General features: G+C 36.5%; 2 protein-coding genes across 2 annotated transcripts; both read left to right on the forward strand.

Moving 5' to 3' along the window:
* Positions 1 to 13,233: 13,233 nt before the first annotated feature.
* Positions 13,234 to 15,436, forward strand: LOC108212675 (cytochrome P450 CYP736A12). The gene is made up of 2 exons (XM_017384396.2): positions 13,234 to 14,010; positions 14,204 to 15,436. Exons 1-2 carry the CDS (start codon positions 13,945 to 13,947, stop codon positions 15,029 to 15,031), a joined length of 894 nt encoding a protein of 297 aa, XP_017239885.1. The 5' UTR covers positions 13,234 to 13,944; the 3' UTR covers positions 15,032 to 15,436.
* A 4,639-nt stretch (positions 15,437 to 20,075) lies between these two features.
* LOC108213196 (uncharacterized) lies at positions 20,076 to 22,075 on the forward strand. Its single transcript, XM_017384968.2, has 2 exons — positions 20,076 to 20,195; positions 21,402 to 22,075. Exons 1-2 carry the CDS (start codon positions 20,191 to 20,193, stop codon positions 21,826 to 21,828), a joined length of 432 nt encoding a protein of 143 aa, XP_017240457.1. The 5' UTR covers positions 20,076 to 20,190; the 3' UTR covers positions 21,829 to 22,075.
* The last annotated feature ends 313 nt before the right edge of the window (positions 22,076 to 22,388 follow it).

Consider the following 22,388-nt stretch of genomic DNA (forward strand, 5'->3'; position numbering starts at 1 on the left):
GGGATACGTTAGAGATTATCAATGAAGGCTCAGAGGAAGTTAGGGAAAACAAGAAAGAGATACTGATGGCTCAGTATGAACAGTTTGGTTCCCATCCCGGTGAAGGGATTTCAGAAGTATTTATCAGACTTAATAATTTGATAAATAATTTAAATCTGAATGGGAAATTCTACGACAAGAAAGAGGTCAACATGAAGTTTCTCTTAACCCTTCCTGAACATCTGGAACACAGAATCACTGCCATCAGGGAAAGCAGAGATCTGAATGAGATTTCTCTGGAAAGACTCTACGGAGTTTTGAAAACTTATGAACTGGAGCAAGTTCAAAGTAAACAGAGATATGGCTGGGGAAAAACACAGAACCAGTCAAGAGCTCTAGTTGTTGAGTCACCTGTACTGGAAGAAAAGAAGAAGGATGTTGTTGTTCCTTCTAAGACTACTCAGGAATTTGTTGTACCTGAGATGGGTCAGACTGCTTCTACCAGTGGTGACGAAGAGTTCTATACAATGGAAGAGCTTGAACAGTTAGAAGATCAATCTCTATCACTGTTTGCCAAGAAGTTTGGAAACATGAGATTCCGGAAGAACCCTTCCTATAAATACAAACCTACTGTTAGTAAGTTTCAGAAGGGAGGCTATTCATCTTCTACAAGCAAAGGAGGATACAAGACTGGGATGGTGGACAGAAGCAAGTTCAAATGCTTCAATTGTGGTGAACCTGGACACTTTGCAACTGAGTGCAAGCAGCCCAAGGTTCAAGGAAAGAGAAAGGATTCGTATGATGAGCTGAAGCAGAAGTATGATGCCTTAGTAAGAAAGCATTATGGTACTTCTGGAAGTCAAAGCTTCAAGAGCAAATCATATCTAGCAGAAGGGAAAAGCTGGGATGATACAGATAGTGATGAAGAAGAGCAGATTGGGAATGTTGCTCTCATGGCTGATGCTGGATCATCTTCACCTCCTCCTGCTGGAAGCTTTCAGGTAGATCCTACATGCCCTAAACTGTTTATGCAATTAGGACTTGAAAGAGATGATGCTATTAAAAAGTTGAAAGCTGCTAATCTTAAAATTGATACTTTAGTCTTAGAAATTCATGCTTATAAAATGAATGAGATGAAAGTATTAAAACCTAAAATAGAACAATTGACTATGGACTTAGGATTACAATGTGCTAAAGTCAAAGTTCTAGAGAAAGGTGAGATTGCTTTAAAACTTCAGCTAGACGAAGAGAAAGTGAAATGTAAAGCCTTTAAGGATGCCTCCTTGATAGTCAAAGAACTTAATGATAAACAAGAGATCAAGAGAACTGTTGGAATAGGCTTTGACTATAACAAATCTGTAGGTAAGGCTAGTAACATTACTCCTTTTAAGAAGAGTGCTGAAGAGAGAGGGATTCCTTTTGTTTTGAAAGATTCCCTTAAACCTTTGTTTAAAACCTCAGAAGCTGAACCTCTTTTAGAGACTCCTGTTGTCATTAGATATGAACTCAAACAGGAAGACCTTAAATTGAAAGAGAGTAATGAGAAGAGAGATGAGATCTTGACATCACTGAAACCAATCAAAGTGAAAGGCAATGTTAGGTTGCCTAAAGCTGGTTTAGGTGTCAACTCTGAGAGAACTAAATTCAACAAGCCCAATAATTTTGTTAATAGTAAGATCAAGAACAATAGGTGTCATTCTACTGAGAACTTTAAATCTGATAACAAGGTTAGAGTAGAATCTATTGATGTTCCTACTACTATGACTGATACTTCTGTTGTTCCTGCTTTTGATGCATGTCATAAATCTTGTAGTATTGATAATTGTATGACTTGTGCTTTCAATTTGATGTCTGCTTTTAAAAATTTGCATGCTAAAAATGAAAACACATCACCTAGACAACACACAAACAACAAGCATGCAAGATCAAAGACTGCTAGTCCTACTCATGTTAGGAAGGAAACTTATGTTCCAAAGCCTAAAACTAAGGTTTATAAGGCTGTTGTTAAGGAAGTAAGTTCAGTCAAGTCTGAACCAAGTATCAGTCCAAGAGGCTCTGTTGTTACACCTGATAGAAATCAGTTCTTTAAGTTTGCTGGACCCAATCAAGTGTGGGTCCCAAAGACTGTCTAATCAAGTTGTCTTTTGCAGGGTGCCAGTGGAGTTGTTCGTGTTACCTGGGTGCTTGACAGTGGAGCGTCAATGCACATGACTGGCAATAGATCCCTGCTGGAAGACATAAGAGAAGGAGCTGGCCCTACAGTGAGCTTTGCTGATAATAGCAAAGGTCGTACTGTGGGATATGGCAAGTACAAAATTGGAAGGATCATCATAGAAGATATTGCAATAGTTGAAGGACTTCAACATAATCTCCTGAGTGTCAGTCAATTTTGTGACAAAGGTTATTATGTTCATTTTGAAAAGGAGATATGTATCATTAAACATATCAAAGATAAGCGTCCTTCACTATGTGGCATAAGGAAAGGCAATATATTCGTAGCTGATTTGTCTTCAGGACCTGGAAACGAAGTTCACTGCTTCTACGCCAAAGCATCTGCTGAAGATAGTTGGTTATGGCATAAGAAACTCTCACACCTCAACTTCAAAACCATGAACTCTCTAGTCAAGAGAGATCTAGTGAGAGGTTTGCCTTCCCTGGAATTCTCATCTGATGATCTCTGTGAAGCTTGTCAGAAAGGAAAAGCGAAGAGAGCATCTCACAAAGGCAAAACCATCAATACCATTACAGATCCACTTCATTTGTTGCATATGGATTTGTTTGGCCCTGTTAATGTTGCATCTATTGATGGAGGAAGATATGCCTTAGTCATTGTGGATGACTTCTCGAAATTTACTTAGGTTTACTTCCTGTCTTCTAAGGATGAAACTCCCCTGACAGTAATTGATCATATCAAGTTGGTTGAGTTGGAAAAAGGTGTTCCTGTAAAAGCTGTAAGATCAGACAATGGAACTGAGTTTAAAAATCAAACTCTAATCAACTTTTACTCTGAAAAGGGAATTAGAAGGCAGTATTCAGCACCAAGAACTCTTCAGCAGAATGGAGTCGTCGAAAGAAAGAATCGTACACTGATCGAAGCTGCAAGGACTATGATTGCTGAAGCAAAGCTTCCTCTGTACTTTTGGGCTGAAGCTGTGTCTACTGCCTGCTATACCCAGAATAGAACTTTGATCAACAAGGATCATATGAAAACTCCATTTCATCTGTATAACAACAAGAAACCTTATGTCAAACATCTTCATGTCTTTGGAGCCAAGTGTTATGTTCTCAAGGATGGTGAAGAGAACTTGAACAAGTTTGAGCCAAAGGCTTCTGAAGCAATTTTTGTTGGTTATACAAATAATGCTTATAGAGTTTTTATAATTGATACTCTGTCAGTGAAAGTTAGTGTCAATGTTACATTTGATGACACTAAACTTCCAAGTATACAATCTGCTGATCCATCTGAGTCTCTGAAGTTTGACAACTATCCAGACTCTGATTCAGATGATGATATACCACCTGAGGTTGCAACAGGAGATGACAACAATGATAATGATCCAGGCAATGGTGGAGGAAATGGCAATAATGCTGGAGAATCCACTGATGCCAGTGGTGGATCATCAAGTCAACCTGGCAACAACTCAGGGGGAGCTGATGGATCAACTAGTCACACACTTCAGCTTAATGATAATACTGCTGAATCATCAAGGACACATCTTCCAAGGGAAAGGATTTGGAGCAGAGATCATCCCTTTGATCTAATTATTGGTGATCCTGATGTTGGTGTAAGGACTAGAAGTGCTACGACAAATGAATGTCTGTTCTCTGGTTTTCTATCACAATTAGAACCAAAGAAAGTTGATGAAGCACTTGCTGATCCTGATTGGGTTCTTGCCATGCAAGAAGAACTCAATCAATTTGAGAGACAAGAAGTCTGGGCCCTGGTTCCAAGACCAAAAGGAAAGTCTACAATTGGATCTAGATGGGTCTTCCGTAACAAGTTAGATGGTGATGGCATTGTTGTAAGAAACAAAGCCAGACTGGTTGCAAAAGGTTATTCTCAGGAAGAAGGAATTGATTACGATGAAACCTATGCTCCAGTTGCTCGTCTTGAAGCCATCAGAATATTTCTTGCATTTGCTGCACATTCCAACTTCAAGGTTTATCAGATGGATGTGAAAAGTGCATTTCTGAATGGAAAGCTAGAAGAAGAAGTATATCTGGAACAGCCCCCTGGCTTTGAAAATCCAGAGTTTGCTGATTTTGTGTACTTCTTATTCAAAGCTGTCTATGGGCTTAAGCAGTCACCAAGAACATGGTATGACACCCTCTCTGAATTTTTAATTGAAAATAAATTTACTAGAGGTGTCATAGACAAAACTCTCTTTTACAAATTGCATGATAATGATATGATATTTGTTCAAATATATGTTGATGACATTATATTTGGTTCTACTAACGATAACTTGTGCAAGAGATTTGCTAAGTTAATGCAGAGTAACTATGAGATGAGTATGATGGGTGAGCTGTCCTACTTCCTTGGTCTTCAAGTAAGTCAAAAGGATGATGGAATATTTATTTGCCAATCCAAGTATGTCAGAGATCTTCTTCGAAAGTTCAATCTAGAAGACTCTTCACCGGCAAAGACACCCATGGCCACTGCCACAAAGCTTGACCAGGATAAATCTGGTAAGAAAGTTGATATCACAAGCTATCGTGGTATGATTGGCTCTTTACTTTATCTTACTGCAAGTAGACCAGATATCATGTTTGCAACATGTTTATGTGCTAGGTTTCAAGCTGATCCTAAAGAATCACATCTTATAGCCGTCAAAAGAATCTTTAGATATCTTAAGGGTACACCTGGTTTAGGCATTTGGTACCCTAAGAATACTGGTTTTGACTTAACCGGCTATACAGATTCTGATTATGCAGGATGCAGGATTGATAGGAAGAGTACGTCTGGAAGCTGTCAATTTCTAGGACGTCGGTTGGTTTCCTGGTATAGCAGGAAGCAGCACTCAGTGTCTACCTCTACTGCTGAAGCTGAGTATATAGCTGCTGGTAGCTGCTGTGCTCAGATCTTGTGGATCAAGAATCAACTGAATGATTATGGTGTTGTAGTAAACAAAATTCCTATATTTTGTGATAATACAAGTGCCATAGCCATTTCCAACAATCCAGTTCAACACTCAAGAACCAAGCACATTGATATCAGGTATCATTTCATACGAGAACATGTCATGAATGGTACAGTGGTGTTACATTTTGTACCCACGACTGAGCAAATTGCTGACATCTTCACGAAACCACTGGATGAATCCACTTTCTCTAAGCTGGTTTGTGAGTTAGGGATGTTAAATATGACATAGTTCTCTTGTATATGTTTTTCATATGTATTATATGTGTTTGTATACTTTTTGTGAATTTTCTGTGTACTTATATCTATTTTATTAGATTTTATATGATTTCCTGTATATTGTCTGATAATATTCTAAGTAATTATGCATGCTTGTAAATTAGTAAATGATTTTCTAAGTGCTCATATACTCCCCTGTAATATTCTCTAGGCATTTAGATAATTATTTGTAATTATTTTGTATTTTTCAAAATTAATTAAGCATAAATATTTGATTTTAAGTTAATTCATTTTATTGAATTAAAGTTAAAGTCGTAAATATTTATATTTAACTAAAATTGAAATTTACAAAATATTCGTGTATTAAATACTATTGTTGTTATTATAGATTTTTGATTTTAATTGCAAAATGTTTTATCTTTTAATATAATCAAAAATCATATTATTATTAATTGTTTTTCTGCATGACAATGTAATTGTCTACATTTAGGCTCGGCAAGACAATTAAATTGTCTTGCTGAACCGGTTTTTCGCCGTTTTTCAATCAACTCGGCAAGACAATCTCATTGTCTTACCGAGTCTGCCAATAGTCATGTTATGTATCAGTAAGACAATTCAATTGTCTTACTGACACAGCCGTTTGTCTGCAATACTCGGTCTCGGCAAGACAATTTTAAATTGTCTTACCGAGACTACTCTCCTCGTTGTCTTACTACGTTTATATATATATCTGAAAGACAATCGTGCAAGACAATTCGATTGTCTTGCTGATCTTACTTCATCTTCTTCAACTGCCCACTCACACACACGATTTCCGACCTCTGGTTTTCAAGTTTCACCACGAAAACTTGCTGGTTTAAATCTTCTCAAGCGTTTGCTTGCTGGTTTGGTTCAAATCGCCGGATTTCAGCCGAACCTCTGCCGGATTTTCGTCGGAATCTCGTCGGTTTTTAGTCGGTTTTCAAGATTTTTCGACTGGGTTTGCGTACAATCTGTGTTGATTGTGTGTTCTTCGAACTGAGTTAATTGAATTTGGAGTTAGGGTTTGTGTTGATTTTGGGGCTTTTGAAATTAAGGACTCGTTTGGCTTGTGATATTTGAAGTGGATTAATTGACTAAGTACCATTTTAATTAATTAACTTTTAATTCGAGATTATTCTAATATTTCGAATTAATAATTAATTAATCAAGTTTAATTATTAATTGAACTTTGCGAGATAATTGAGAATTAATTTATTATTTGAAAATTTCTCGCTTAATTCAATTTTTAATTACTAAAAATGGCCGGAGAATTTGAGATTGCTGAGACCAACTATTGTGCTAACCTGAACTTCGAGGATTGTTCTGATCGTTTCAAGAAGTGGATCCGCTTTCTGACTCAACAAAGTCTTATCAGTACTGCACTAACCGCTGATGTTCCTATACAAGTGCAACCACTCTTCGACTTCTACTCTAATGCCGTCAACTCTACAACTCTCGAGAATTATAAGTTGATTGGTGATCTGCCAAATGGACGAAGGATTGTTATAACTGTCGATGATGTGAACCGGATTCTAGGGTTTCCAAGGAATAACTTTCAAGTGGAACCAACCAGTGCTGAACTCACTCAATTCTTCCAAGACATCCACTACCAGGGACAGATTTTTCTCCCTAGAATGTCCAAAAGCAAATTGAAGGCTGAATGGGATGTCTTCTTCGATACCTTGGCAAAGGTATTTGCTCCAACTACAAGGCAGAATTTTCACAATATATCTTCCATGTTACAAATCTTTGGATTCTCTGTGGCTTACAATCGTCGAATTAACTTCGGGAAGATATTACTCAAGGAGATTATCAGAAAAATGGGTTCTGTCTCTCAGAGATCCATTCATGACAATGACAAGGTTGAGTGTCACTTTCCACGGTTCTTAATGCTATTCTTAAGTGACAAGATGAATGATGCAGATAGAGCTATGTACGTTGATTCTGCAGTGGTGCCCATTCTAAGAACTTGCACCAAGATTCAATCAAGACTCGCTAATCAAAAGAAGCATGAGAGTGTGCCTCTTGTTGTGACTCCTTACATGTTGGAACAGTTTAATGTTCCCCTTCAACCTGTCCAAGTTCCTCAGCCACTACAACAACAACAATATCAACCTGATCAACCACAACCGGCTCAACCTGAACTTCAAGAAGAACAACCTCAGGAACAATCTTCTCCTCAGAACTTCCAACCACTTCAACTTCTCCAAGATTATCAATCATCCAGCCAATCCTCACATTACTCTCCCTACAACCCTCCTTACAACTCACCACAACAATCACCTCACCAATCCCCTCCACAATACAACTTCTTCCCAGACCAACAAGCCTCCATTCTTCCCTCTCAATCTGAACCAACACCTTCACCTACACATACACATACCATTCCTCCACCACAATCCACCTCTCAGCCTCTGCCTGCTGATTCTGCTATCAATCCTGAACTACAGGACTTCAGGACAGATTTACAGGTAGCTCAGGTACTTTCTAATCTCACTGATACCTTTAATATTGATATTGCAGATTTTGATTGTGATATTGGATTTGATTTCCAGACTCCCAGCATTGAACCTGTAAACACCCAGGTTCATAACCAAGCCGACGTTTTCGTTTCAACAACTGATTCTTCGTCAAACACATCAACCGACACTACTCATACACCAGTTGTTCGAAAGGTAGCCCGGAAACGGAGTGGGAGTGCAATTCTGAGAGAACCCGCAGCTCTGTCTCATAAGAAGCAAAGGGTGGCAGAACCGGAGACAACTGCAGCCACATCCATTTCCTCCCAAAAGGATTTGGACACTGATATGGTAAATATACAGTCTCTAGATTCATTCTCTCCACAGAATGCATTTATTGAAATTGGCCGTCCGACCGCGGTATCCTGTAAAGAGTCAAGCACACAACTAGCACTCACGCTAGTTGAACCTTTGTCTTTTAATTCTTCACTTAGAGAGAGCACAGATATTCAAAAATTGTCATATGAAAAACTTTCTGATCACTCTTTCTTTTTGGATCAGGATCTACTTGGCAACCTGCAAGTACATCAGCCTTCACAGGCATCTGAAAGACAATTTGTTCCTTCACAACCTACAGTTCCATCTCAGGGAACTATGGTTGTCTATACAGGTACTGGTGACGGTGTGAAAACTACGAGTGAAATCAGGCAAACACCGAGCGAAACACATGCACGAGAGGATAGTGAAAAATCTTTGAGTGTTCGTGAGGTGAGTGCACACACCAACACTGATCTGTTACAGGAACAGTTGGCTGCTCTGAAAGCTGAGATTTCAAGATTGAATGCAGAGAATGCCAGATTCAGAAGTGGAGAGTTGGTGACTCTACAGGAAAAGGTTGTTGATCCTTCATATTCTTCTCTCAAACAGGAATTAGATGCTCATGTCAAGGGTATTCACTCTAGGATGGACAAGTTTGATCAATCTCAGGAGCTCTGTCTGACAAAGCTTGGAAACTTGGAGCACACTCTGGCTCAAGTTATTCATCACTTAAAGCTTAATCCGTCAATAGCTCAGTCTACTCCAGAGGATCCCTCAACTAAGGGGGAGAAGGATAAGGAAGATAAGGACAAAGATGATCACAGCAATGCTGATGCTGGTGATAGGAGTAATAAGGATGATGCTGACAGGAGTGACAAGGGTGGAGAAAGAGCAAGAGGCAAAAAATCTTCTGAAGCTGATAAAAGCTATAAAAGGTCTAAAGGCAAAGAACCACTTCATCAATCTGAAAATGTCTTCAACACTGACAATTATGATGATTATCCCAAAGACATGGATGATGATGACGTATTCGATGCTACCTATCGTCAGGCTGAAGAAGAAGGTAAATTTGATGAAAGCTATTTGTTTCAGGAAGAACCTGTTGATCCTGAACACGAGGAGAATGTCAGGAAGTTCAAAGCAGAAAATGAAGCCAGGAAGCGTAAGCTTCGTGATTATCAGAAACTTCTGGAAGACAAGTTGATCACAGAGGAACAAATCAAGATTGAAAAGCAGAAAATCTATGATGCTGCGATCAAGCAGAAGAATCTTGAAATTAAAAGAAAAGAAGGAAAAGGCTGGGACATTGCTAGGAGAATATTCAATGGACCTCAAAGGGAAACTTTCGATAATAAGAAGTTCTTATCTCTGATCTATGATCTTCGAGAGGTGAACCCTGATGAGGATGTGTTTATGCATGCCTTTGCCTTAGAACTGGAATATGTAACTGTTGCTGTTAGGGGACTGCTAGAAGAATGGGAGCTGATTGTCTACACACAGAGAAATGGTTCATTCAGACTATCTGTCGAATTTCTCAAATCATTCTCTGTATCTGAGCTCTGGGTACTTCGCAACAAAGTCAAGCGTTGCTCAAACTTGAATGAACTTCTTCGTGACAAACTGCTGGATTGTGCTGTTTTCAACAGTCCTCAGGTTGTTAAGAACCCATACTGTGTCAAGTTTGTTCACTTGGAAATCCTCTGCACTGTCTATCTAAATGAAGAGGCTTTGCCAAAGTACCCTGCCAAACGTCTGGCTCTAGCATCCACCTTACTAAGGACCAAGGGCTTCGCATCTAAAGCCAAGTCTGATGCTGATGATGTAATCTCATCCTACTGCACTCGAAGAAACATTTCTCAATACTTTCGGAGGATGAAGGGTGTAACAAAATCTCAGCCATCTGACTTTCGTGAAGACCCTGTGGATCTGGAAGTTCTTCACCAGCTAGCTCTGGCTCGTGAAAGAAAGAAGCGTGGAGAATCCACTGCTGCTGAAGAGCCTACTCAGAATGAGCCTTCTACTCCAATTATTCACTATTCTGATGCTGAAGAAGGAGAAGTCACTCGTTCTGAGTGAATAGATTGATTAGGATATTTGTTAGATATGTTCAAGGAACATCCTTTTGTAATCTATTTATGATCATGGTTTAATGTTTAATGCAAGCCATAAACTTTTGCTATTTACATTCTATTGGTTAAATCTTTGTCTTATCTGTTAGTTGAGTTATCCTCTAGGAAATTTGCATGTTATGTTAACAAACAAATAGGGGGAGATTGAAAGGCATATGTTCAGCCTATTTGTATTTAAAGAGGTACAACTCAACTCAGATCAGAAAGCTCAGTAAATAGCAAGTCATCGGAATCAGTACGAAGAACGTCAAATGATTTATGGAAATCATATGTCAGATAAGTTCCAGGATGCTTCTGCACGCCACTGAAAGAAGTTCATTAATATGTTCAAGCCTCAGTGCACAAATAATCTTCTGTGGCACGTCCAGGAATTCAGAAGACATAAAGTTTCTGTACTTTATTTCATCAGAAGATTCCATTTAATGAAGATGTACGTACAAGACGAAGACTCGACGAACTAACCAAATTCTTATTGTTTATTTGACGAAGAATATTTGATTTAACTAGATACAGATGAACCAGACAGTACATCTGTGTATCAGTTATTCAAATTAAATATTTGAAGTCAAGCAGAAGTGATAGTTCGTTCGTTCGACAAATCAAGAAGAAGTTATTCAAGTTTAAAGAAGACCGGAAGCTGTTCTACTGAAGATTGTGTGATTAAATATTTTAATAGACTATTATTTCACTTCTCAAATAATTATATTAATTATGTAATTTATTTATTAAATTAATTCACTCTCGAATTAATTTAATTTATGAATTTATATGATTAAATTAATTAAGTGAATAATTTTCTATTTTAATATACTATTTTATTTCTTTATTTAATCACAAAAACCTCCTCAGCAAGACAATTCTGGATTGTCTTGCCGAGTGGCTTCATTTGGCTTCCAAGACAATTCTCCATTGTCTTGCCGAGTCAAGTGAATGGTGTGCAAGACAATCCTGGATTGTCTTGCCGATTCATTTCAGCTGTTCAAATGGTGTGCAAGACAATTCTTGTGAATTGTCTTACCGAAGGATTGTGTAAGACAGCAAGACAATCTCTTTGTCTTGTCTTGCCGAGTCAAGTGGATGGTGTGCAAGACAATCCTGGATTGTCTTGCCGATTCTTGCAATTGTCTTACTGACTTGTGCAATTGTCTTCCCTTCCCTTTGATTGTCTTTCTGACTTGGTTAAAGCTTGGCAGACAATCTGTGATTGTCTTCCCTTGCCCCTTTTTGTCTTGCCCAAGCCTAGATTGTCTTACCCTTCTTGTATTTGTCTTTGCTAGCTTGTAATTGTCTTGTCTAGTGATTGTCTTGCATGTACAATGCTTTGCCTATAAATATGGCATCCATTCTTCATTTTCAAGTGTTCATTCACTTTGTATTCAAAGCATTTGTAAAGCTTTCAAGTTGTTAGTAACTTGCTTGTTCGTTATATCCACAGTTTTCTGTGCTTTGATAACCCGGTTGTTTTAATCGCTAAATCTAGAATATACCCTGTCGAATTTATTCTACGAACTTTAGTGGACATTAAAACTGAACCATTTTAATTATATAACGACGTCAAACATTGTTATATTAATTAATTATAATCTGATTAACAAATCATATCCAATCAGATTCACTTCCGCGACGATTTGGTACTGATTGTATTCAACCCCCCCCTTCTACAATCATATCTGGACCTAACACCTCTTGCAACAATTAAAGAACCCCGAGTGAGCTTCCATTGACCATTACCAAAGCTGCTAACATACCCTTCATCATCAACAAGGCCTGTTGAAATTAAATTCATTCGCATATCTGGAACGTGCTTCACATCATGAAGAAATAACTCCATGCCCGTGTCAAACTTCAGACATACCTCACCGACGCCAACAACTTTTGATATGCCACTATTACCCATTTTAACATCTCCAAAATCACCAGAAGTATAAGATGTAAAGAAGTCCCTTCGTGACGTAACATGACACGAAGCACCACTATCAATAGCCCAACTCATATCATCTTGTGCAAGGTTAACAATATCACCATCACAACAAATCAGGTGCTCATCAGTAGTAGCAATCACCACAGAATTATCATTACTACTGTCAGTTTTTGTCTGATCGTTGTCTGAGCTCTTTTTATTTTCTCGCTTCAACTTTCTGCAGAACTTTTTCGTATGTCCCTTCTTACCACAATGATAGCACTCAACATTAGAATACTTACCTCTAGAACTACTCCGTTGATTACCTCTATTAGTTGGGCCTCTGCTTTGAGCTCTCCCCTTCCTTTCGGTGACTAGGACTTCTGACTGTGAAGAGGAACCCTGTGACTTTCTTCTCATCTCTTCATTCAGAATACTGCTCTTAGCTAGTTCCATACTGATAATACCATCCGGAGCTGAGTTCGACAAAGACATCCTGAATGTCTCCCAAGAATCTGGTAAAGTACCCAAAAGACACAATCCCTGTATCTCATCTTCAAACTTGATACCCATTCCAGCAAGCTGATTCATAATTCCTTGGAATGCATTCAAGTGATCAGAAATTGTAGTGACATCTTGATATCGTAGAGACATCAACTGTTTAATCAAATACAACTTATTATTTCCCGTCTTTCGAGCATAGAGTTGCTCGAGCTTGTTCCACAAAGTACGCGCATGTGTCTCTCCACTATTATGGTTCAAAACATTATCATCCACCCATTGCCGTATATACCCACAAACCTGTCGATGCAAAATAGTCCATTCTTGCTCGGTTTTATTTGCAGGCTTCTCCGTAGTAAACACGGGTAGATAATATTCCTTCACATAAAGAAGATCCTCCATATTCCCTTTCCAAACATAATAATTAGAACCATTCAAATTAACCATTCTACTCGTATTCGTTTCCATCGTTCAAACAAGTTCAAAAAACACAACCTGACTCTGATACCAATCTGATGGGAAAAAGTGACCACAACGGCAACAACTAAGTGCGGAATCAACCTTCGTTGGACAATACTTATCCCTACTTGTATGAACCTTCGATGAAACAAACAAGTAAAGCAACAATAAACAATAAACAAGACACCAAGAATTATACGTGGAAAACCCCCTCAATGAAAGGAGTAAAAACCACGGGACCGTAGTCCACCCAAACAATTCACTATGATAAATTATATGGGTAATACACCAAGTTCTTCTCCAGATAAAACTAGAGGAATACAATCACCTTCACACTCTTGGAATAACTCGTCAAGAAGTATGGAACCAAATAAGCAACAAAAGAACAAAGACCCACGGCTAGGTTAAGCCTCTCCACGGCTCTTTAGCTACTGCCCAGCCCCTCAAATACACCTCCGAATCCGATCTCCACCGTTCAGAATTTAGATATCGGTGTTAGGAAGATGCTGTCCGAAATTCAGGACGATCCGACCGTTGGAACTCCGGGAAACGCAAAAACAAGGCAGCCAGCGCAACCAGAAAATTTCCTGCGAATTTTCACACAATATATCTCTTTTGCCTATTTTCTCTCTTGCTTATTTTTCACAAATATCCTCCTATATTTATATATAGGGTTCCCTTTATTTTTATCTACTTGTGGGCCAAAACAAGGGTAATCCTATTGGGCTTTTAATCTCATTGATAGAAACCAAAACCCAACAGTTGTTTGGAAGGACGGATGTCGATAGGTTTGATCTTAAAGGCGTCACACATGAGATCATGGATCAAGCAGGAGCTTTCAATATAGCGGATTTTGTCCCAGTACTTAAGCCATTCGACATTCAGGTACAAAGATTTTGAACTCATTATCTGTTTCTTTTCAAGTATTTTCTCTGACCCACACTACTAGAAAAATTGTCTACGACATCGGTGCTTAGACATCGGTTGCTTAGCTGATCGAAATTCTCATTTCATCATACAAGTATTCATGTTCTGTTCATTTATCTAATTTTAACCGCCCATTAAAAACTAAATACAGGGATTGACTAGAAAAATCAAGGTTATGCGCAAAATTATGGACAAAATCTTGGATACTTTTATCACTGAGCATGAAGAAGCTGCTGGCACTACTAGACCGAAGGGGTATGAGCCAGATTTCGTTGATATATTGCTCTCTGTGTTCGACAAACATGAAGAAAACAGAGGTGATTCAATAGATGTAATAGACAGAGATAGCGTAAAAGCAATCTTAGTAGATATGATTGTAGCTGGTATTGATACTTCGCGTACTACAATTGAGTGGATCATGACAGAACTCTTACGCCATCCAAGAATATTGAAAAAGCTTCAACAAGAAATCAAGATTGTTGTTGGAGATGCAGACATTGTCGAGGATAAACATTTAAGCAAGTTAGAATATTTAGATATGGTTATTAAGGAAGATTTCAGGTTACACTCTACTGTTCCTCTGTTAATTCCTCGCGAGTCGATGGAGGATATTGTGATGGATGGATATTTCATACCTAAGAAGTCAAGAATTTTGATTAATTGTTGGGCAATTGGACGTGATCCTGCTGTATGGTCTGAAAATGTTCTGGAATTTATTCCCGAGAGGTTTGCCGATAAGAAAATAGAACTTAAAGGGCATGATTATGAACTTTTGGCATTTGGCTCCGGCCGAAGAGTTTGTCCAGGGATGAACTTAGGACTATTAAAAGTTCGGCAAATCGTGGCGCAGTTGGTGCATAGCTTTGATTTTGAGTTGCCCAATAAAATGTTAGCAAGCGAGCTTGATATGGATGAAAAATTCGGGTTGGCATTGCCTAGAGATAACCATTTATGTCTACTTCCTACTGTCAGGATATGAAGTAGTCTTCACTTATTAGCTCAAGTGGTTGGTGCTTCCTTTGCATTGAGTTGTTGTATTTGTTTTTATAGTTTTGTAATAATGCTGCCTTGTATTCCTTTAGCAGTGTCATGTAAGGTTCGTCACTCGCCAGTGTTGCGCCCGGTTCTTAAAAGTGATGATGTTTCCCAGCAAATATTGCCTTGACCCTTCCTTGATGTTAATCTGATTCTAGGTTATGACATCGAATTGAAGAAGATTGGAGCTGAAAACTAGACTTGGACAACGACCAGACGGATTCAATTTTAAAGAGAGGTCGAAGTTTTTGGAGGAGAAATATGCATACCCTTAATTATCTGTAACACTTGTAACAAAAATTATTTTTTAATTTACAGCTTATTATTGTCCAAACATGACTGTTATAAATTATATTCCTATTATTATATTTTTATAGATAATAAGTCTAAATAGGATAATTCGGTTATCTGAGGGTGTTGGCCCTTTGGTTATACGAGGGTGTTGGCTTTTGGAGTTACGTTAAGCACCGGTATGGCTTCAAACTCACCATCACCGAAAAAGTCCTAACTATTATACCAAAATGCAAGTTTGGTTTGCATTAAACACAAAACGCAATTTCGGTTGAATTTTTAACCTTTTTTAATGGAGAACGCAACTTTAAGTTGTGTTTTACTTACTAAACGCAACTTAATATTGTTTTAAACGCAAATATGAGCTCTAAAATATTAAAATTATTGATTTCAAGTATTTTTTTTTATAAATAAATACCTAAAGCGTAACTTTGGGTTACGTTTCTAGTCACTAAAACATATTTGTTACGTTTCCGCTTATTTGATAAATGAAAATGCTAAAATGTGATTCCATGTTGCGTTTTAGTGAAAAATGAAAAACTTAACTTGAAGTTGTATTTCGAAATGATAGTGAGGGACATTTTCGTGGACAGTGACATTTGGGGCATTATGTACTTAAATCAAATTCCATTGTTACAAAAAATATATTAAAAAAATATTATATATAATATTAAAATTAATAAATCAAATTTTGAGGATTAAGCACTTCTCAAGTCAAAGATACAAAGATACAATCAAAACCTGATTTGTTCATTCCGAATATCCCCTTGTTAAAAAGCGATTGGATCTGGTTTGATAAGCTTGTACTATCATATAATATGTGGATCCTGCTCCATTAGTTTGTACTTTTTTATACCTTGATATGTGCACTTCTAAGCTCAATTACAATTAAGGATGTATTTATTGTGGGGATCTCTACTCAAGTCTCTGATCAAAGATAAAAAATATTTGTCTAGAATAAAAACAGTCAAAGCAATTGGAAGGAGCTAAAAAACACGTCTTGATTACGCCTAGAGCGGATAATATTATATTAATGTGATGATAATGAGTGTTAATGGATGTACGCGTCCCAATACTATTCTTACTTGTAAAGTCTAATTTTTTTTTTTTTAATACATTGAATCAAATCTTTGGAATTGAATGTTGTTTATATATTTCGCTTGACTATCTATCTCACTGTTACATGGCTCTCTATTTGAATACTTCGACGGTAATACACAGCTGTGGGTGTCATTGTAAAAGAGTGAGATGGAATGTACATGCACCAACAAATTTAATAGCCTGGATTTGCAACTGTTCTAGTTGTTCTTTGAGAAGAAACACCCACTTCATTGTCCCTTCGGAAAGATTTGAATTTCTTGGAGATTCAAAAGAGTTCCTTTCAGACCATAATGTTGAACACAAATCATTAGTAAATCATCCCGATTTCTGAGCACTGCAATGCTGAGTGGCTGACAGTTGTGTTCTGTAATAAAAATATAAGGATAATCACAAAAACTTATACAACAAAAAAAACAGCACCCTATCCATTCTAATTCTCGAGGAACCCCCACTTACCAATTTTATTATACAAAATCACAAAAGATAAAAGAGATTAAAGACTAATAATTTATCCAAGAATTAAGAAACTCATGAACAACCTTTTCTTTGAAATGAAAAACTAAGATATATATATATATATATGAAAAAAAGAGTAAAATTATCATTATTAATATATATTAATTTTAAAAAAGTATTTACACATAGGTAATGAAATAGTATTGTTTCCATTTCACAATTACTATTAAAAGAATATTATAAAAAATAAAATTAAAATAAAATTCGATTAAAATTTAACACATGCGTTTCGGGACTTTGAGATCAGACCTTTCTATTCATCTGTGTTCCATGTGATCGATCCAAACACAATCCATTTATGTCGTGATTGTGTAATATTGGTTTGGTGTCGCTTTAAAATAAGGATAAAATTGTCCGTCAGGAAACAAGTTCGGGGATAATATCGACAAGCAAAAATCAGTCGGTTTTATCCAGAATGACGCTTTGACTGATTTAAGAACATAATCGACCAACAACTCGGTCGGTTAAGTGTTTGGATATCTTCAATTGGGACTCAAGTCAAAATTGACAGTAAGTTCGGTCAGTTTTAACTATATTTATTTATTTGAAAATGAGTAATATATACGTTAGCGATGGAGCATGACGTCTTTTAACGTCATAACCGACCGATGTGGTAGTCGGTTTTAACTCGTTATTTTTGGTAATGTATAAATCTCTTTCTCCCTCGATTATGGTTGGTCAAATTTAAAAAGCTCTAGCCACTTCTGTTATAAACTTGATCACAGTGTGTTAACAGACCACCTTTGTCGGTTGGTTACAGATGGTCATAACCCCCAATAACCTAACTTCTCCTGTTATAAACCCAACCAACGTCTTTAAAATGACAACCCATATCGGTCGGAATATGTGGTCGTTTCTAACATATTATAGATTTTCCTACAATAAACCCAAACATTGGGTTAAAATCGACCTCTCGGCGGTCGGTTGTACTCTGCTCCGAAAATATTTGACATTTCAGGTCAAACATTGTAACCGACCACCAATCACGTCGGTTATATGTGCACATGTGGTAATTGCGTCCAAATGGCACTAGCTAGCAATGTAGGTCCTAACAGATTGAGTAAACAATAATAAGGATTATATAAATTTAGATCTTCTGCAGACACATTAAATTGTAAAAAATGAATTTAGAGATATATAGTCACCCGTGCTTTGCACGAGTTTAACATGAAAAATATTATCATACCTTATTGAAGACGAAGTTCCGGTATTTTATTATTTTCATCTATAATAATTTAAGATAAGTTAATGATAATTTAAAAATCATTTTAAGAAATATGTTGTAATTTATCTTAAAACAATCATATATATTCAAATATTTAAGAATCGAAATTAGTTATCATACAATACAATAATTCAAAAAGATAAACACTGAAATATAAGTAATAATGACAAAATTAGTAGGAAGAGTTATTACTCTAGTTATATTTTTATGTAAAATAGCAAATGGAAAAATGAATTGAAATGAGTAATTTTTTAGTACAACGTGGACATTAAATTGGTGGGACTAATCTCCATATTCAAAGTTAGCTACCAAATATACAATTATAGATATTAGTAACTAAAGGTGACTTTTACCCACGTATACGCAATGGTAGGAAAAAAATTAGTAGGTAAATGCATAATTTCTTGTAGTGGCGCGATCTCTTATTGATTAAAGTTGTGTTCCATTAGCCTTGGCAGGTTATGAGAAGCGGTATTCCGAATATTTGTGCGGTTGCTCTAGCACTTAATGAAATGGGGTGTCACTAAATTTTTTTTTTTCTTATCTCTTTTGGATCAGTTTTAGTTGTTAGATATATGTCATGTCCAAAATTTTACATGTGTGGCAATTTACTTTTTTAACTTCCCTACAGTCATTTATATAATATTACTTTTACTACTGTCCATAACTTATAGCAATATACTCACTGTTCTAAGCAGTGGGCACAGTCTACAACAATGAAATGCCTATTAATTATATAGACAACAGTTTTATACTTAAATTAGATAATCAAACATCCGTCAATTAGTTAAAATTGATGTCATAATGAGCATAGACAACAGTTTTATACTTACATTAGATAATCAAACATCAGTCTATTAGTTAAAACCGATGTGATAAAGAACATAGACGTACAACGGCCCAAAATCGATGTCTAATGACTGTCACATAAACATCACCGACAGCAACATCGGTTGCGATGGTCAATAGATAATGGCCAAAAACTGATGTCAATTTACATATTTCTAATAGTGATTTATATATTGTTTTATGCATTGTCTCAGATATTGTTCTTTATCATTATCTCATCGAGACGGACATGTTGATGCATTTTCAATTAATACAGGGACACGAGGTTGATGCATATAGAACCGGGACATATTTGGTTACATGCTATGCTCAAGCTTCTCTAGTTTGTGTTTTCTAGCTTGTTGAAATTAATAATGAGCCTTTTATTAAACTTTCAAAAGACAGTCACAAATATTGATGGTTCATTTCTGTTATGTAACTTGAGTTATTCTTTATGTATTAAACTTCATACTACTCTGTAATTTTTTTATAAAGAAGATCAAATTGATGGTTCATTTTTCCTATGTAACTTGAGTCTATTTTTCTGATGATATTGAAGTGCTAGATGCTAACAACAATATAAACAATATTTTTTTTTTAAAAAATACACTTTAGGTGTCGGTAATTCAGATAACCGACGCTATTGGTCATGACTATAGAGTCAGAATTTTTGATAATCAACGGTAGATTCAGGACGCTATTGTCAGGACAATAGCGTCGACTTAACCGACGGTAAAAACCTGCACCTATACCGTGTCCTGCATTTATTACGCCACTTAGCCGACGCTTTAATGATAATTTGACCGACGTTGAAAGTCCAATTTGTACTACTGGTATAAATTTAGGCACATCTTCCTAAAAAAAATTTGATCAATTTTTACAACAAATATATGTTTAGACACTATCTTTGTGAAAAAGTGAATACACGGCTTCAACACCATATTATATAACTTTGAAGATTTAAATTTAATAAATTTAATATTATTTTATTATTTTAAATTATTTACCATATTAAAGATTTTGAAGTTAAATTAATGAAAGCAGTAACAAGTGAAACGCAACTTAAAGGCCCTTGTGTAATCATTTGGCATATAAGACCACACCCCTGGTCGGAGCACATATAGACGGAAGACACAGAGTGAATGAGGTAAGCTCCAACCTTTATTCTTAAAAATTGTTGTCTTTCTTTTCCTAGGATAGCATCTAGTTTGCTAAAATCTTAATTTGAATATGAACTGATTTATAGAAACTACTAGCATGATTTTCTGACCGAATTCAGTGGAGAGTTGAGTGTATTATTACTTTGCTGTATTCACTCTAGATTGTATAATCTTCTTTGTATAGTTATCAAAAGTATAGATTACAAGTGACTTAATTAGCAACAAAGATGAAACAAGGGTTATCAAGATTGTGTACTCATTGGAGTTAGTGCATGATTTGGCTCATATTTGTCTTATCCCGCCTTTGTTGAAAATCTGATAAAACTAAAGTGAGGAGGTTAGGCTGAAAATTTGAATTTTACTGCTGTGGAGTATATGGTTTTGTTTCATTGCAGTTTTCAGGACTAAGCTCTTCTCAAGTCAGGGAAACTAATATAGAACCGAAACCTGATTTGTTCATTCCGTTCATTCGGAATATCCCCTTGTTAAAGGGCGTCTGGATCTAGTATGATAAGTTTGTACTTCTTTATATCATTACATCTGGATCCATTAGTACGAGGATTCCAAAGATTTTTGAGTCCCCTTTTACATGTCTATTTTGACTTTTGACCAGTCAAATTGACTATATTTCGACTGAACTTTACATGTATCATATAATTGAGAAAAATAATAAAAACTATACCATCAGAAAGTATATTTAGTCTATTTTAATATGCAATTTTCAGATTTTAGAAATAATGAGTAGATAATTTGTAATGTTTAGTCAAAAATTGGTCAATTAGACTCCTGGAAAAGCAAAATGGACATGTAAAAGGAGACGGAGGTTGTACTTCTTTATACCATGATATCTGCACTTGTACTCTAAACCATTAGGATCTATTTGTTGAGTGGGTGTCAACCCAAGTCCCTCATAATAAAGATAAAGAATATTTGTGTAGAATAAAAACAACCAAAACAACTCCATTAGTATGAGGATTTTTTTTTTTTTTTTTGAATTAGTACGAGGATTTTTGGAAAGAGCTCAAAAATTTTAAATCCGTGCGGGCTTGGTCAGGGTCCAGAGCAACGTCCCAACACTATTGTTGCTGCTAAAATCTAATTTTTTTTAATACATTTAAAATCTTTGGAATTGAATGTTGTTTACTTGTCTGACTATCTACCTCACTGTTACATGGCTCTCTGTTTGTCTATAGAATGGATACTTCGATGGTAATACACAGCGGTGGATGTCATTGTAAAAGAGTGAGATGGAAAGTACAGGCACCAACAAATTTAGTAGCCTGGGATTGCAACTGTTCTAGTTGTTCTATGAGAAGAAACACCCACTTCATTGTCCCTTCTGAAAGATTTGAAATTCTTGGAGATTCAAAAGAGTTCCTCACGACTTACACTTTTGGCACTCACACAGCACAGCACACTTTCTGTAAGGTTTGTGGCATAACTTCATTCTACATTCCACGGTCCAATCCCGACGGAGTGGCAGTTACTTTGAGGTGTATTGATCCCGGAACAGTGACCCATGTTGAGATCAAGGCCTTCGATGGAGAGAACTGGGAGAACTCGTATACTACGTCAGGAATCGCTTCATGTTCAAAAGTACTGCCTGTAGAATTAAATTGATGATTGTTAGGAGTTGAAAGGATATTTGACCATATTAATCTACATTCATGTGAGATAGATGTTGGAGATGCTTTAATATGAAAACAGGGCAAGAGTAAACTGGAGCTCAGAACTCTTTATAGATATTACAAGTCTGCTTAGACACTGAGTTCGTTTCCATAAGTCGATACACTAAATTCAGATTAAAACTGTTAAGTGTTGCATTAAAATCAAGAATAAGAGTGTTAAATTTAATTTGGGTTTTGCATGTCTTGCATGTTTTGAGTGTTTTTATGCAATTTGTTGTTCGGGTGAATGTTTATCTTGATGTTTAAAGATTTGTTACTTTACGGTCTCCACGTTTTCACCTCTCAACAGCACCACAACGGATCCCTTTTCCGTTGTAGTTTCACCCCAACACTTCCTTCCGTTTATAAATTGAAATTCGAGGATCGAGATTAGAAACATACTTCACAATACCACAATAAGGAGGAGAAAGCAAGTAATATAAGGACGATATGAATTTTCGGTAATAAATTATAGTGAAAAATAGATATAATTCCCTGTTCTCATGAAGAGAC

The sequence above is a fragment of the Daucus carota genome, chromosome 3, assembly GCF_001625215.2.
Source record: "Daucus carota subsp. sativus chromosome 3, DH1 v3.0, whole genome shotgun sequence".
Taxonomy (NCBI): Eukaryota; Viridiplantae; Streptophyta; class Magnoliopsida; order Apiales; family Apiaceae; genus Daucus; species Daucus carota.